General features: G+C 35.8%; 2 protein-coding genes across 6 annotated transcripts in view; one reads left to right on the forward strand and one right to left on the reverse strand.

The window, feature by feature from the left end:
* Positions 1-918: 918 nt before the first annotated feature.
* Positions 919-12917, forward strand: eno4 (enolase 4). Of its 5 annotated transcripts, none has more exons than XM_089120313.1 (14): positions 919-1015; positions 1118-1214; positions 4883-5011; positions 6483-6652; positions 6755-6903; positions 8231-8400; positions 8882-9010; positions 9732-9803; positions 11060-11218; positions 11361-11486; positions 11599-11791; positions 11904-11956; positions 12367-12484; positions 12592-12917. In XM_089120313.1, exons 2-14 carry the CDS (start codon positions 1197-1199, stop codon positions 12672-12674), a joined length of 1569 nt encoding a protein of 522 aa, XP_088976439.1. In that variant the 5' UTR covers positions 919-1015; positions 1118-1196; the 3' UTR covers positions 12675-12917. The 5 variants fall into 5 exon arrangements, with proteins under 5 accessions (XP_088976439.1, XP_039525929.2, XP_039525909.2 ...); XM_039669995.2 differs by having other exon boundaries at positions 4900-5011; XM_039669975.2 differs by lacking the exons at positions 919-1015; positions 1118-1214 and adding an exon at positions 4368-4644.
* Positions 12918-12930: 13 nt separating this feature from the next.
* shtn1 (shootin 1) overlaps positions 12931-16395 on the reverse strand; it is a 30550-nt gene continuing 27085 nt past the window's right edge. Inside the window, exon 17 of the mRNA XM_039670012.2 lies at positions 12931-13096. The gene's annotated coding sequence lies outside the window, so the exon portion shown is untranslated. The remainder of the gene's footprint in view (positions 13097-16395) is intronic.

The raw sequence follows: 16395 nt of genomic DNA on the forward strand, positions 1-16395 counted from the left end.
ATTATTATCTTTAAATTATTAATAATTTTAGTTTGAGCTCGAACAAAATAGCAAACTATTTTAACGAACAAAATAACGTTTGAATAATGACCTTTAGTTATACAGACGAATGCAGGGGGTTGGGGTTTGGACGTTTAGAACGCATAGGCTATTGCTGTAAAATAAAGATAAAAAGTTAGGAGCAAAAATTTGTTAGTTTTGTAAGAGGTCTGCATTACCAAATCAAAACAAAACGCAATTCTTAAGTTATAAAACACCACAAATCTTTAGTGAATGGTAAGGAATTCATCATTGAGTCATTGTGGTCGTATTATTTCAGGATGAAACACAAACTGAAAAAAAAAAAAAAATCTATTGGTGTTCATTCAGATGACACCTGGCAAAGTTTGAAGACATGACTAGACAAGTGCGCGGTTCTGAAAGCATTAATCAGGGCATCTGGTGACGAATCTGGCGATTTAAGGATGAGAGAAGATGCGCTAATTAGGTAGAAATTGCCCTTTTCCCCCGTGACCCACGGGGGACCCTTGGAAAGCTGTTTAACGTTAGTTAAGCAATTAAAACGCCTAAATGCTAATGTAGCTTTTGGTGAAAGATCCGGCCGTGGGGTAATGTGCATTATATTCCGTGTTTGTTATGATCCCACATGATGCATGCGTTATGAGGTCACAATGTATCCTATTATGACGGCATGACAAAAACGCAATCACTGGCATAACAAAGCAACAAGTGGCTGAGTGTGAGATATGTGTTTGGCAGGAATAAATAATCATAAAACGTTAAAATTAGGCTACTTTCTAGAACCTTATGAAAACAAAATAAATGCACATGTGACAACATTGTTTTAGAGCTTCTAAGAGGAACAAAACAGGCTTGCAAATGTCTGGGAGTATCTGGGAGTGTCTGACCCACTGGCAGTCACATGTTTTGGCAATGTGGATGTTTCCAGCTCTGACAGTGCTGAGAAGCCTGGACTTCTTTACAGGGCCCAGCGGTCTCCCCAAAACTAGCAAAGGTCTGTTTAAACAGGGTACTTTAGCCACTGCTTAGCAGGGTACGATTAATCTGTGTTTGGAGACTGATGTCCAATTGTGCTTTTTACAATTCTCTTATGCAGTAGGCTAGCCTTGAGCTGGAGATATGGACTTGGATTGTCTGTATCACCTTTCGGGTTGTCCTTAAGGGAGTGTCTATGGATGCATCATCAACAAAATGTAAGTCAATAAACATTATTAATTCATTTAACAGTAGTGAATTTTAATGTATAACAAAGTGTTGCAATTGTTGCAATAGCTTAGTCTAGTTAATTAAGAATTTTTATTATAGATTATTTAGGCAATTGCTTAATTTGGGTTATAGGCTACATCTAATCAATCACTGCAACCTAAATTATTATATTTATCTAGGACTATTTGTATGGCAATTAACCTGAATTTTGTGACGCGCGTTCAACGTAAAATGCGCATGTTCTCGTATGCGGGATAATATATGAAAGAAACTACATAGGCTAATGTAACAATGATAGCTTTTGAGTGAATGCGTATAGCTATATATTGAACTTGAGAGTGAGCATACGTGACCGGCTGGTGGCGACAGACATGTAGGCATGCTCACTTGAACTCCACTGTGACCGCATAAATGAATCCATAAATGCTTTCTGCTTATATAATTTGGGTCAAGAAATAGATTTGAAAACTTTTATGTTTAAATACCATCATTTTTTAATTTTAATTAATTTGAATGGAATAGTAAATACAGAGGTGTTTTCCTTTCATAACTAAGCTACTAGACTGCATCCTAACTAATTCCTCTGTGAATGTTTACTGCGCAGGAAAACAATGCATCGATACCAGATTCCTCTAAAATCATACTGCTTTTGCTCCTTGCGGAAATACGATGAAGGCTCGGTTCATGCTTATAGGCAAACATATTTTGTTGTGTCAGATATTATTTGTATCCACCCCATCTGCACTAACGCAGGAAAAGCCAATGAAACGCGCTCTAGTGCGTGACGTCAGTGACGCTGGTGCCCTCTCGATGGCTTCCTGTCCTGGAGCGACTGACCTCCGCGTGAACCTGAGACCGGTCTCGAGCAGAAGCGCGTGCCACACAAGCATTTCATTAGGAAAACGGAGATTTGGAGATTGTTTAGACTTCATATGTTCCATGTTAATAATGCTCTCAATTCATTCTGACAATGAGATTATGAGGTTAGTTTCCTCCTAATCTCTTTTAATAATAAAACCCAACTAATATCTAGCCTAATGCTTGTCGCGAAAAAATAAAAACCATAAACTCATTTTCCCCCGTTCATAAGACCTTTACCTTACTGAACTAACAACAACGCAAGTTCATTTGTAGGCAGCTCATAATTTTCTGCAACGAATTCTAACTTGGGTGAAAATAACTTTAAAAATGTTATAGGCTATTTGGCAAATATAGCCTATTGTAAATTAATTCTAACTTTAGCTCGTATAGGCCTAGGCTATATGATAAAAGTTTGGATAGAAAACTGTGCCGTTGACGCCGCTGCGCTCTCATACCTTAGGCGCATCTTGGATTTTGGGACAGACAAAGTAGGCTAATAGCTCACAGCAGACTACATTTTTTTATTAATGCGGCACAGGGAACACCGAAAACAAAATATAAAATATCCTAAATAACAAAAGTGACAAAATAAATATTAACAATATTAACAAACCTCTCTCTCAAAACATGTCAAATAGCCTAATACAGGCTACGTGCTAAGTTATTAATAATTCCCATAATTTAGGCTACACTGCATACAGAATTGTATAGGATATCGTTAAAGAGCTAAGCACTCAATACATGTTATGTTTGAAGAAATTCATGCAAATGCATGATTTAAAATGTAGATTCAGAAAGAGCCTATACAATTTTTTAATTAAACTATAGGCCTACCTTCAAGTTTAAAGTATAAAATAATATTTGTAATACTTCATACTTTATATTGGACTTAAAATTAAACGCTTTGTTTCATAAACGTCCTACTGAATTTAAAAAAGGAACCAAAACAAATGTAGCCTATTCATATTGCACTTGTGTGAAACTAGCGATTAGATGATATATATTTTCGCACTTCATAGCTAGCATTAATGACAAGTTATTTTGTTTATTTATTTTTAAACCTTTTAAATATTTGAAAACAAAACGCATTAAAAGTGCCGAAACTGAGGTTTAGGCTAAGCCTATCTTTTCAGACATGTAGCCTAAATATATTTTATAAAATGTGGAGTGCAATAGATTCGAAAGCCTATACAATAAATGATTTTGTATAGCCTATACGCTTACAATAATAGGCTATGGGCTAAGCAGAAGCAACAAATCCTCACTTTAATGCACTTAATAATAATAATAATAATAATAATAATAATAATAATAATAATAATAATAATAATAATAATAATAATAATAATAATAATAATAATAATAATTTCTGACTATATTATGACTTTCGCTGTGTTTTTATTTTATTTTTACCTTACCGACTTTTTCGTTGTTTTTGTTTTATTTTAACAAACTAGAAAAACCAAATTCATTTTTTCCCATTACAGTAAAATATTTAGAGATATTTAGGCTAGTGTCTACATGAAATACCTGGTGAAACAACGCGTTAAATTTTCTATAGACATTTTACTCACGTGAAATTTAAAATGCTTTATAAACCTGGAGCCCATAGTCTAGGCTACTGATAGTGACAGTGACACGACACCAGTAAACTATGGTATCTCTGATAACATTATAATATTTTTACATAAACAGACGTTCTCTTGAAAATTGAATAAACTTTAATGCACTTTTTGCGAGTGTAAGATTAACGTAAGTGTTAAATCCGCAGATTCCGTAAAGCTCAAAAACAGCCTAACACTGAGAACCAGCATTTTTTGCGGTCAAATATTTTGATATGGTGAAGTTTTATGGCTCATGTTTTTCTGAAATAGAATAGCCTAGAAATAAACAATTTATATAAATAAATAAAATATAGGCCACAAATGACACTACTAAAACTATTTTAGCCTAGGCCTAATTGTTAAGACTAAAAGAATGGTGCCAGTTCTTCATCTCAACGTTTGCGAGTAGTGTCGTATACCTAGTTTTTTTTCTTGAATTAAGTTTGATAATGCATTATCAGATTATCATTAAAGCCTTGCGAAAGTAATATTTATCATATTGTTACTAGACATTATATTTAAAGCCTAAAACACTGTCCATCAATGAACACAGCATTTTACGTCAAGAGGGATGCACGGTCCCGTAGATTTATTGAGGCCCAACAGCGTCAAAATGATATTGAACTCGTTTTAAAAGAGAAACACTATCTCAATTCTCGCGGTGTTACATCTGAGGTTGCCGAGCAACCACAGATCATCAACAAACCCTGCCAAGACTCGCACATGACAGCGAAAGACTGTAAACAAATGCAGAAATTCTGTCTTAAACGAAACAACCATGTCATATAAAGGATTCGCGAGCCACAGCAGAGTATCAAAAGAGGACCAGGAGTTTTACGACTTGAAAAACAAAGCCGCAGAGTATTACAGGTCCAACGGGGTGCCTCAGAAGATAGAGAGCGTCTTGAACGAGATGTTTTGGCAGAAGCCCGATGATATCTACGGTTTTCTGGTGGGACAAATCAACATACTTATGCTTTTGAGATGTGACAATTGTAAACGTTTTATCTCTTAAAAAATAAAGATAATGTTATCCGTTTTAGAAATACGGATAACATTTTTGACATTACATCTAGGCTAGTCCATTTTATTGTTATTCTTCCAGAATGAAGTCAGTGCTATTTATGTAGGTCGGATCCCCATCATTACACACCAACATAATGATGCGAAATCAATAACTGCTCTTTCAGGCAAACTATTTTTCCAGGCTTTCCTGTTCTCCAGTGATTAGTAAAATCACAGGAAGGCAGGTGTTTGACGGAAGAGGATTGACAGCAGTTCAGACCGAAGTGCACTGCATCATCAGAAATGAAGAAAAGGTAGATTCTGAAATCATCCACGTTTTCCCTGCATTTCAGAGCAGCTTTGTCACATGGATGGGGTTTAGGTGTATTACAGTAAGCAGGCCTAAAATAATGAAATTAACATCAGTCAGATGTTGATTTTGTAGACAACAAGGTGGATTTCAGATCTAAGTATAGTTTTGATGGTTATGGGGAACCAGAAACTGGCCATCCACCATGGAACCTTTGCACAATGCTGTACAGTTCACAGGAGAAATTTGTAGTGACAGTGATGAATTTAGGTCACAGCGTGTCCACATACTCATGCACACAGACAAACAGAACAATTAGAGTAGGAGCGTGTGCGTTTGGTCAGTGACGCACGTGCCTCAGCAGCCAACCACTATGTGTGACCATCAGATCACTCTCTGTCTCTTATTCTCCATCTGTTTTGATCTCGCTCTGAAGCTCTGTTTGTGTTTGCGAGGTAAGCATTATGCCTTCTGGAACAGTGGCCACATTGCAGTTGAGAGCACTGCTGTTTTGGTTTGGCACAATCAGAGCTTATGACGCTAATACAGTGGGACAGGGAACACCCGACTGTAGGCATGACCTCCTGGGGGGAGGAGAGGAGAGGTGAAAGGAGGCAGGGAGGAGAACAGCACATAAAAGGGGTAAAAAAGTTGGTTTGAAAGAGAGGATTGCAAACACTGCCCAGGATCAAATTATGTTTTGGCGGTATTGGAATGTGATGGCACAATAACTTCCTGACCTTTGCATTAGCATTAGCCAAACCCAAACCCAAACACACTCATTTCAGCTTCAACTGAAGCTCTCCTTTGCAAAGATTGGGAGCAATCGCTCATCTTCAGCACTGTTTGGTATGGATAAATGAAGCATCCTCATCACATTCAATCTAAGTATATTTGGCACTTTACCGATTGTAAGAAATGCATTGGTTTCAAAGTTAAATCCACACATTTTGACATCAAAATCCAAAAATCTTGACATCAGTAACAAACACCAGTTGACATTATCAACAGCTCATGTGCAGATTATTATATTCAGATCTTCAGATCTTGGTCTTTTCAGTGTTTTCATGATCATTCACCTGTTTATTAATTCAGTTTTTAGAAGAAATAGCAGGATATCTCTTAAAATTCTGAAGCTTATGCACAAATAAGTGTTGTAATGAACCTTTTTATTATATCTTTATATTAAGATTATTGTTGTTGTTTTTATTTTAAAATTATTTTTAGAAATTATTTTTTAATCTATACAAGAGCACTTTTTCTATAACCATATTAAAACACTGTCCACGACTCTATTAAAATGGTTTTTGGTAACTAAGATAAAGCCAAAATAAAATATTAAATTAAAAACTACTGAACAATCAGACTAATTAAATATGACTAGAATTAAATTGAATAACCAGATTTTTCAAATACAGTGGAATTAATTACAGGGGCACATTTTGAATTTTAATGAGCTTTTGTGTAAATCATAGATGGTGTGCAGTGCGGTGATGGGGGGGCCTTGTGATGGTCTGGCTGAGTCAGGAGAGGACCAGCAACATCTGTCCAACACAACAGCTCTGAAGTGGATCAGAGAGCATCTCAGTCCAATGTTGCAAGGCTTCAACCCCATGGACCAAAACAGTGTAGACAAAATACTCAGGTGATCACAGGAAGATCCACCCCAATTTTGACAAGAAGGTTCTTAAATGATAACCAAGTTTTAATACATACATGCAAGACTGAGGTTGCGTATGTTCTGCAGAGATTTCTTCATGGCACGTTACCTGGAGCACAAGGACAGTCTTAACAGAGAGAAGGAGGAGGAGTTGAGTGATGAAACAGTGTCTGAGGCTCCGCCCCAAGCCACTCCCACACTGGCTCCTGTAAAAGACAAGAAAGGTGGTGATAAAAGTAATGAGTAACATGAGTTCTCACAATAAACATTTCAGAATAGTGGGATCAGAGACAGCTGAAAGGGTTACTCCACTCAAAAATGAAAATTCTGTCATCATTTACTCACCCTCAAGTTGTTGCAAACCTGTATGAGTTTCTTTCTTCTGCTGAACACAAAGAAAGATATTTTGAAGAACGATTGCAACCAAACAGTTGTGGGGCACCATTGGATTGGATTGGATTAGCCTTTATTGTCTCCTAATGGAGAAATTCATCTTTGGCCTTCAGGAAACAGATGCAACACAGTATACATTATACATAACACATAACACACAAACATGAATTGCAGATTATATTAATGTTAAAAATTAATGTCACACCGACATGATTAAACATAATTAATGTCACACTTAAATTCTAACCCACACACCCTAGTTGATCGTTCAGTATTTTAATAGAGAGCGGTACAAATGAAAATTTAAACCTATTTAATCTGCAGTTTGGTAACCTGTACCTTCTGCCTGAGGGCATCATCTCATACTCACTGCATAGGACATGATTCGGATCATTGATTATTTTAAAACTATCTTTCTTTCTTCATTGACTTCCATAGTATTTTTTTTTTTTCTACTATGGAATCAATGTTGCCAAACAACTTAAGTGAGGGAGCCAAAGGAGGACAGCAACCCATAGTTCAGCAAGTCATGCCTGTGGGATACAAAGAAAGGAGGTTAAACAAGATTCCAGCCAATCTCACTGATCTGACAGCTGTTGTAAAACGCAGTCTGAAGGATTCCACACTTCTCTTTCATAGAAACCCTTCTGGGAGCTGCTTTAGTTACTTGAGTAGTTGAGTAGCAATCTATGTGACGGTGACTCTACTTCACCTTTCCATTTAATCCCAACTATTTTAGAGAAATCCCAGATATATTTAAATATGCCCAAAGAAACCTTTCCTACTGTAGAAAACCTTTTTCGCCTACAGAAATGAATAGTACTTTTGAACATTTTGTTTGAAATGGTGGCCCTCAGTCATATTAGTGACCTGGAAAGAGTGGTTTTATTCTAAAAGGAGTGGGTCATATCTCGTGTTGACCGCTATGTCGACATCACACGATCAGTTGAATGCTCCTCACTTAATCTCAGTAAACCTGCTATTATTGGACATTTCTGCTTGAGGAATAAATGAATCATATGTCACAAATATGCCTGAAATATTCAGTAACTGAAACCTTTGATGCTTCATCTCTTTTTTAAGATTCAGGTGATGTATGATAATGATCCTTTAATCTGACCTCTCCGTCCTCTGCACTTTCTCTTGCTGTGTCTATGTCTTTGTTCCCAGGTAAAAAAGGAAACAGCACAGAGAAGCTCCTCCCTCCTGCAGAAGCCCCAGAGCCGAGGCTGCCAGGGGCCACGGCAGTTGCTGTTGTTTCTTTGGCGGTGGCTAAAACCGCGGCCGGACTTTTAGGAGCGCCCCTATACCGACATATCACATCATTAAGAGTCCAGCAGGTACAAAAACGTTCAAACATTTGGGGTTGGTTAGATTTTATGATCATTTTTAATGCTTAAAAAGGCTGCAGTTATTTAACCAAAAATACAGTAGCATTTTTATTATGAACAGTGCTGTGATTGTTAATATTTTTGTGGAAATGTTGATAATTTTTTTTAGGATTTTAGAATTTTCTTAAAATATTTTGTTTTTGTAATAATATAAATAATATTTCATATAATCTTTCCTGTCACCTTTGCTCAATTAATTTATCCTCGGTGAATGCAAATATTAAATTATTAATTATAGAATGAAGTCAAAGGTTTAAAGTGCGTGTAAATACAAACACACATGATACATGTTTTAACCGTCAAGTGGATATCTGTGTACTTGAGAAGAACTGCATTGTGGTCTGATGGAATTATACAGAAATGTACTGAAACTATACTAATGTAAATATCCCTTTTATCCTTTTCCTTCACATCTCGTGAACTGCTTTAGACTCAGAATGGGATGCACTTGCCCGTGCCAATGATTACAATACTGAGCTGTGGAAAGAACTCTGTGGGTAAACTCAACCTTCTGGAGGAGGTCATCCTTATGCCCAGCTTGTCGCAAACAGTCAGAGAAGTATGCATATGCTCAAAGATCCCACCTTTACACATTAAAACAAACAAACACTCTGACGGCAATCCATGTTTTCACTGTTATATGGTAAGAGACGCTATTACACATCTTCTGAAAGAGTACAGAATCTCTGGATCAAAACACAGGCGAAGAAAGAACAAAAACAAGTGACATGAGCGTTTTGATCACCGAAAATGTTCAAAATGTTGCTTTTTCTAGTGATATGTACGTACCCTTACGTACCCTGTTGATGTAAAAGAATGCATGAAGCACGAATAAAAAAGTTCAAAAGTTCTTTTGATATATTTCATGTTCAGATATTCATATAACAAAATATTCTGGGGGCCATGAAAGTTTTGCGAAAATGATAAAAACTGATCTGGCTGGCAACTTTTAAAATAGGTGGGGAAAGAGTTAAAGGAGCATACAATATTATGAAAACATTACTTTTGAATGTACTGAATTTTTAGAGTAAAAAAACTAGAGGCTCTATGAACAATGTGTTATTAATGTGTCTTTGCTAGCATTATTAAAGACGAACATTCTTTTAACGTAACTGGAAAAACGCTTTGAGGGAACCTTGCCAGAACGTTAGCCAACTTTTTGAGAACGTTCCCTATTAGCTGGGCTTTCATGGCTCAGCTGTGTTAATACTGTGCTGAATGCTCTCACTTCCAATATCCCTACTGTTTGTCTTTAGTGTATATCTGTGTTGGCCTTGTAGGTCATTGGCATGGGCCTTGAGCTGCAGTGTGAAATGAGGAGAGTTTTGAATGGATCGGCATATAAAGCAGGGGTAAGGATGCTCTCATATGGTTTGACTCAATGACAAAAGGAACATAATGCTCTATGCTCCGGCTCACACAAAAGCATCAAGCAGCACACAAATTATGTGATTTTTTTGATGCTTTGATGGGATAATTATCTGCACATCACCATCTGAATGAAATAAACAGGCCCAAATCATGTGCAGGGCTTATGAATGGTGATTGAACCACTTAACAGCATGTCACACAATAAATATATATTTATGTTTAGATGGGAGGCTATTACTGGTGAACTGTGAATAGCCTCGGTAAAAACCTTCATAACATTCTGAAATTCTGAAAGAAGTATCATGGTTTCCTCGAAAATATTAAGCAGCACAATTGATACTATTGATAATAACAAGAAATGTTTCTTGAGCATCAAAACAGAATGATTTCTGAAGGATCATGTACCACTAAAAAATTCAGCTTTGCCATCACAGAAATAAATTATTACAATACACAGGAATAATATATTAAAATCTAAAACAGTTATTTTAAATTGTTATAATATTTCACAATGTTACCGTCCTTACCATGTGTTTTTAATCAAAGAAATGCATCTTTGTTGTGCATAAATAAGAGACTTAAATAATAAAAAAATCAAGCAATGAACTTACAAATCTTAAAAACTGTAGAGCACGTGAACAAATAATTCTGTGAATAACATGATTCATTTTTAAGAAATTTTTTCAGGTTAAGATAATGACCCCAAACTAGTAGTCTGAAACCTTTCAGTTTTGCCACACTGTAAAAAATATTTTCAAGATTTGTTATCACAACATATTTTCTTTTGTCAAATCAACTTTATAATAATTTATTTAGTTGAGATAACTTATTATTTTGAGTTTCTGATGATTAAATGAATCTCCTTTATTCCAGTTCAATCAACTTAAAATTTTAAGGCAACCCAGGTTACTTACTTTTTTAAGTTAAACCAACAATATTTTTTTTACAGTTTAGTAATCACAACATTTTTTCTTTTGTCAGATCAACTTAAATAATTTATTTAGTTCAGATAACATATAATTTTGAGTTTCTGATGATTAAATCATTCTCCTTCATTGTATTAACTCACTTTTTCCAGTTCAGTGAACTTAAAATTTTAAGGCAACCAGGTTACTTACTTTTTAAGTTAAACCATCAATATTGTTTTACAGTGCATATGTTCCTAATATTATGAGACTTTTTATTTCTTTTCAAGATCATATTCCTCTATCACTCACCTGTTCTCTTACTGCCTCAGTCTATAGGTGTATCCGATGAGGGAGCGTTACAGGTGGGGTTTGAACATCCCGAACAGGCCCTTGATCTGGTCACAGAGGCGTGTGCTAACCTGGCATTGCCTCTCGGTTCTGACCTAGGCTTGGCCATAAACTGTGCAGCACACGGCCTCATGGACTATGTGAGTGATTTAAAGACAGAACATGGAAATGATTAGGCTCATATTCACGTATTCAAGTACTAAATTAGACACAACACGTTCAAAATTAAAGTCTTAATAACATACAGTAACCATTTCAAACATTTCTCTTGCTGTCTTCTAGTCACGTGGGAAGTATGAGGTAATGTCAGGCTGTCACAAATCCCCAGATGAGTTGGTGGACATGTACGGGGGGCTGATTAATAAATATCCAGCAATCAAATCTCTCATTGATCCTTTCAGGAAAGAGGTGCGTTTAAAAAGACATGTATTTAAACCCTTTAAGCAATAAAAGTGACTTTACCAAGTGTCATCTGGTAGACCAAGGAATAGTTGAACTGACGGCGTGTCTCTGAGTTTAGGATGTCGAGCAGTGGGAGAGACTGGCCTCAGTGATTGGGCAAACTTGCTGCCTGATTGCAGATGCTGCATTCAATCTTTCTCCACACTGGAGTGATGCCAAACCCCTCCCACCTGGGATCACGGGGGTCATTCATAGGCATCACAATGATATGACCATCTCTGACCTTATAAAAAGCATAGCAGAGCAGAAAGGTAAGCTCCAAACATAAAAGTTGTTTTCACAATCATTTGTAAAAGTACAATGTCCAAGTCTAAATAAATTGCCTGTAATAAGTGCACGTCTTTCCTATGTGGATTGATTGAGATGCAGAGACGATGCTGGCTGCAGGATGTGGCGATACATCAATTGTTGACTTGGTGGGTTGGTCATACTTCTTGAATTGTTTCTTGTTAGAGAGTTTATTTCTCAGTGACATGCATGTAGTATCTTGACCATGTCTTTTAATAAATAATAATAGTGAAATCATTTAGTTCCTGAATATGTGCCTATTGAAGTCCATGAAATTACATTTTTATCATACATTTGAAACGAAATGTGTTAAACACAATTGTTCTAATTAAGTAGAAACATTTATTACAAACTATTATCTTAGCATATTTGCACAAAGAGGGCATAAAAACTAAACGATTTTTGCTGATTTGATTAGTGACCAATAATGCAGAGTCTTATATTTTTTTTTACATTATTCAAAGTCCTAAAAGTTTTCTAGTTTAATTACATTTTGAGGCTCAGGATTTTGGACCTCACCCTTTGTACGTGTTTAAAGGCTGTAGGGTCAGGCGTGTCCTTTCTTAAACTGGGCGGGTTGAGAGGAGGGGAGCGAATGGACAAATACAATCGTCTGATGGCGATAGAAGAGGAACTGGAGCAGGAGGGGAACCTGGGTACGATTCTCTCTTTCACATATTCTCACACTCACATAATGGAAACCGCCATTAGTAGCATCTATATTCAGAAAAATAGTGTTTCAATGTACTTTTATGTCTTGCAGGTGCTAGAGAAAAAAACAGCCTCTGCCAGATCTTTCCGAATCATTTAACTCTGGAAGCGGCTGTGACCGTCCCTACTAAATGATGTCTTGATGTTACTTCATCTCCTGTATGTCTAACATTTTCACAGTAGGGTTCGAATGACCCGACTGACATCAAAATTCATATCAATTTTATTTTCACGACAAAATGTTTTTTTAGGCGCAAGATTGTAAAATGACCCACCTCATCTAGCAAAAATATATTCTTGTGTGATATTTTAGAGCTAATAGATGGTGTATACATTTTTGAAAAACGAACACTATTAAATAAACATGTTTTTTTTAAATAAAGCCCACCCATTGTTTTTAAATATATTTTAATATTTTTCACAGTAAAAATTTCCACATATACCATATAATTATTGTGATAGAGGTCAAAGTATGCCCACAAAACTAATTTAATTAAATGTGTTTGTCAATATTTCTCTTCCTGAGGTCTTTTCCATTCCTTGTGCTTCAGATTTACCTGCAAGATAAAAAAATATAAATTATTATTACAAAATGAATCCAGTATTAATTTGTTATATACTGGGACCTATTTACAAAAATAATGAAAAACTAATATATTTTTTATTTTAAAATTAAATTTGCCCTGTGAAATATTACATATTATTTTAAATACAGAAATTCTGCATTTAATTACATAAATTAAATATATACATACTTAGTTATTATTAATTTAAATTCTAAAAAAAACCTCAGACAATGAACTCCCACATTTATTCTAAGTTTTTTTTTTTTTTTGAGAAATCAAAAGCTCTTCTTCAATTATGAAGAGGCATAAAACAACCATCACTTCCTTCTCCACATCCTCTTCTCACTATATACAGACAACAGATACTGACACACATAGTGACTGAATGGGGCCAATTATCCAGCCTGTTCAAAAGGGCAGCAGTGTCCGCTTCGTACAAGTGTTTGTGTGTGTTTATGTGTTTGTGTGAAAGAGTGTGAATGGACTGTTTTGTGTTAACAAGTGAGAGAAAACACAAACCCACAGCTGCGCTGCGAAACTACAGAAAACTCTCCAAGAATGTGATGCGTTCAGCTCCCAACCAACTCACAACATGTTCGTTATCTTGTTAACCTCTTAACTGATTTACATAAATCCTAAATTTACTAACATTTAAGGAGAGAAACGCATCTCAGAGAAAGTGCACCAAAGTTACATGATGCAGAGCAGACAGCATTTTGACAGCAAGTGTACAATGGTTGACATCTGCGAAGAAGAAAAAAGCTATTTCCACACGGCAGGAGCGGAGGGGGTTGCTGGAGACTTACTCTGGCTCCCCACCAGGCAATCATTCTGTTTGGAAAATAAACAAAATGACTAACAAAACAGATGAAATTAAGTGTTTTTCACATACACACACACACAAGCTGGGCTCTAATTTGAGGTTTTGTGTCGTTTGACTAGGGTTTTGAAACAAGTATTGCAGGACACTATAAAAAAATCAAACATACAGTAAGACGGACAGAAACGGCAGCAGAGCAGCCTCCCAGCGTGGCGTTTTATGATTAAAAGCTTGTTGAGATTGACAGAATGTTTAGTGTACATCGATTAAGAGAAACATGTAGCCAAGAAGATGATGGAGAGACTACAGTTAAAGAAGATATTTACTCATTCACAACTTGCATCTTCAACAAATGGTGAACTGGAAACTTCAACAGATCAAAACACATAATAGCAATAGACAGAATAGCTAGTGAAAGTGTGAGTTGATTATCGATTGTCTTGAGCTGCTGGGGAACGGTTGTTGAAATTGATGAAAAACGTTCTCAATATAAAAGGATCCAGATGCTTTCCAGAATATTAATCATCCCAATTCCTGATCTCATCTCATCCGCGTCTAGTTTGAAGGTTGTGTGCGTGTGAGTGTGTATATATATTTCACACACAGTAGTGGCATATAGAGAAGAATTAGAACTAGTATAGTAGTATTATATTCTACAGGATATTAAGCAATGATTACACAATCAGGGTTCCTACACCTTGGTTAACTTTAAATTCAAGGTCCTTTCAAGGATTTTCCAGGTTCAATACCCTCAAATTTAAAGACTTTATCTAGGACACATCTGTTGTCCAACAAATAACATTGAGATTCCATCGTAGTAGTTTTGTGCGTCATGGCAACGTTCAGCACAAAGTACCTCACGCAGAAAACACTTAACGAAAAGCGTAAATGCACATGTAAATCAAGCAAGCTAGTGTTGCAAGTGTTGGAAAAATATTAATATTATATAAAATACAAATACTATGGATTTTATTCCAGAAAACTTCTTTCACAAAACAAATTCAAGCACTTTCAAGGACCTATATATTTTTATTTTCAAAAACTTTCCAAGGCCTTGAATTTTTTTTTTCAGATTCATAAACTTTCAAGGATTTCAAGGACCCGAGGGAACCCTATGAGGAATATATATTTAAATATTTAAAAATGTTTTATATAGTATTTAATACAGTGTCACTGGACCAAATTTGTACTTAAACTGTGCCCCAAATTTTTACTAGATTTTTTATATACACTAGAATTTGTAATTTCAGCCAATCATAAGAAGCTATTTTAATTTGATTAAACATTACCATGTATTGTTAGATATGAAGACAACACGCCTATGAACACCTCAATAATAAAGGTGTACCACTGGAAAAATACATCATAGCCTTTACAAAAGACTTTAAAACTTAAACATATCAGCTCTAACACATCGCCTCTATCCATGCTATATACACAGTCTAATGAAAAACTGTCAAAATATGATTGTTTTCCATGAAAAACAGCAGTTTAACGAACATTTATTGTTGTTTACCAAATTCACAAGTGAGATAAATCTGAAAAAAAAGCTCTTTTATTCACAATGCCAAAAAAACGATTCTCAAACACAGCCTTGAATTGGGAGTGTACAATGAGTGTTATTCTCTGTTGCAGACCAGGGTCAGGTGAGGAACAGAGTAAAAGGGGAGAAAGAGAGAGAGAGTGAGTAGAGAATAAAGTTTCACCTGTGTCCGGGAAGATTTAACCCCATGAAGAGCTCTAAGCCGCACTGGAAATTGTGCCTAAGTGTGTGAAAGCGTCACTGAGCCTCAGCACAAACGCGCACATCTCTTGTTTCACTGCACAACAACAACATCACAGCAGCTGCAGCTCACCGGAGGAAATGAAATCCTGTTGTGTAACGAGGCATGAAAAACGTCACACCATTGTATAAATCTGATCTAGTGTGCGTTTAAAATAGAATAAAACGCTTGTCTGCGGAATGGATGAGAAAAGATACAAAATTTCAAGGATCAAATTCACAGCGGAAAGGTGTTTATCGAAAATGCCAATGAATGAACCAAGCAAACACTTAATCACTGACCTCAAGTCAACAGCAGATGCTTCAAACCCATCCTGAATGATTTTCCAGCCTTGTAGACTATCAAAAAGACCTTTCGCATCAAGGTCTTAAAGATCGTATAGCCTTTATTAAAGATCGTAAACCTTGGTTTTATTTATTTGTTTAGATTATTTTTACACATACACTACCATCAGTAAGATTTTTGTTTCAAAAGAAATTAATAATTTCATTCAGAAAGGCTGCATTAAATTGATCAAAACAAGACAGTTAAGACATTTAAAATGTTACAAAAGATTTTAATTTCAACTAAATGCCAAATTTACCAAAGAATCATGAAAAAAAGGTATCACTGTGTCCATTAAAATGTTAAGCAGAACTGCTTTTTTCAACTTTGATCTGCATCAAATCAGCATTTCACAATGACTT

The sequence above is a fragment of the Pimephales promelas genome, chromosome 15, assembly GCF_988280905.1.
Source record: "Pimephales promelas chromosome 15, fPimPro1.hap1.1, whole genome shotgun sequence".
Lineage (NCBI taxonomy): Eukaryota > Metazoa > Chordata > Actinopteri > Cypriniformes > Leuciscidae > Pimephales > Pimephales promelas.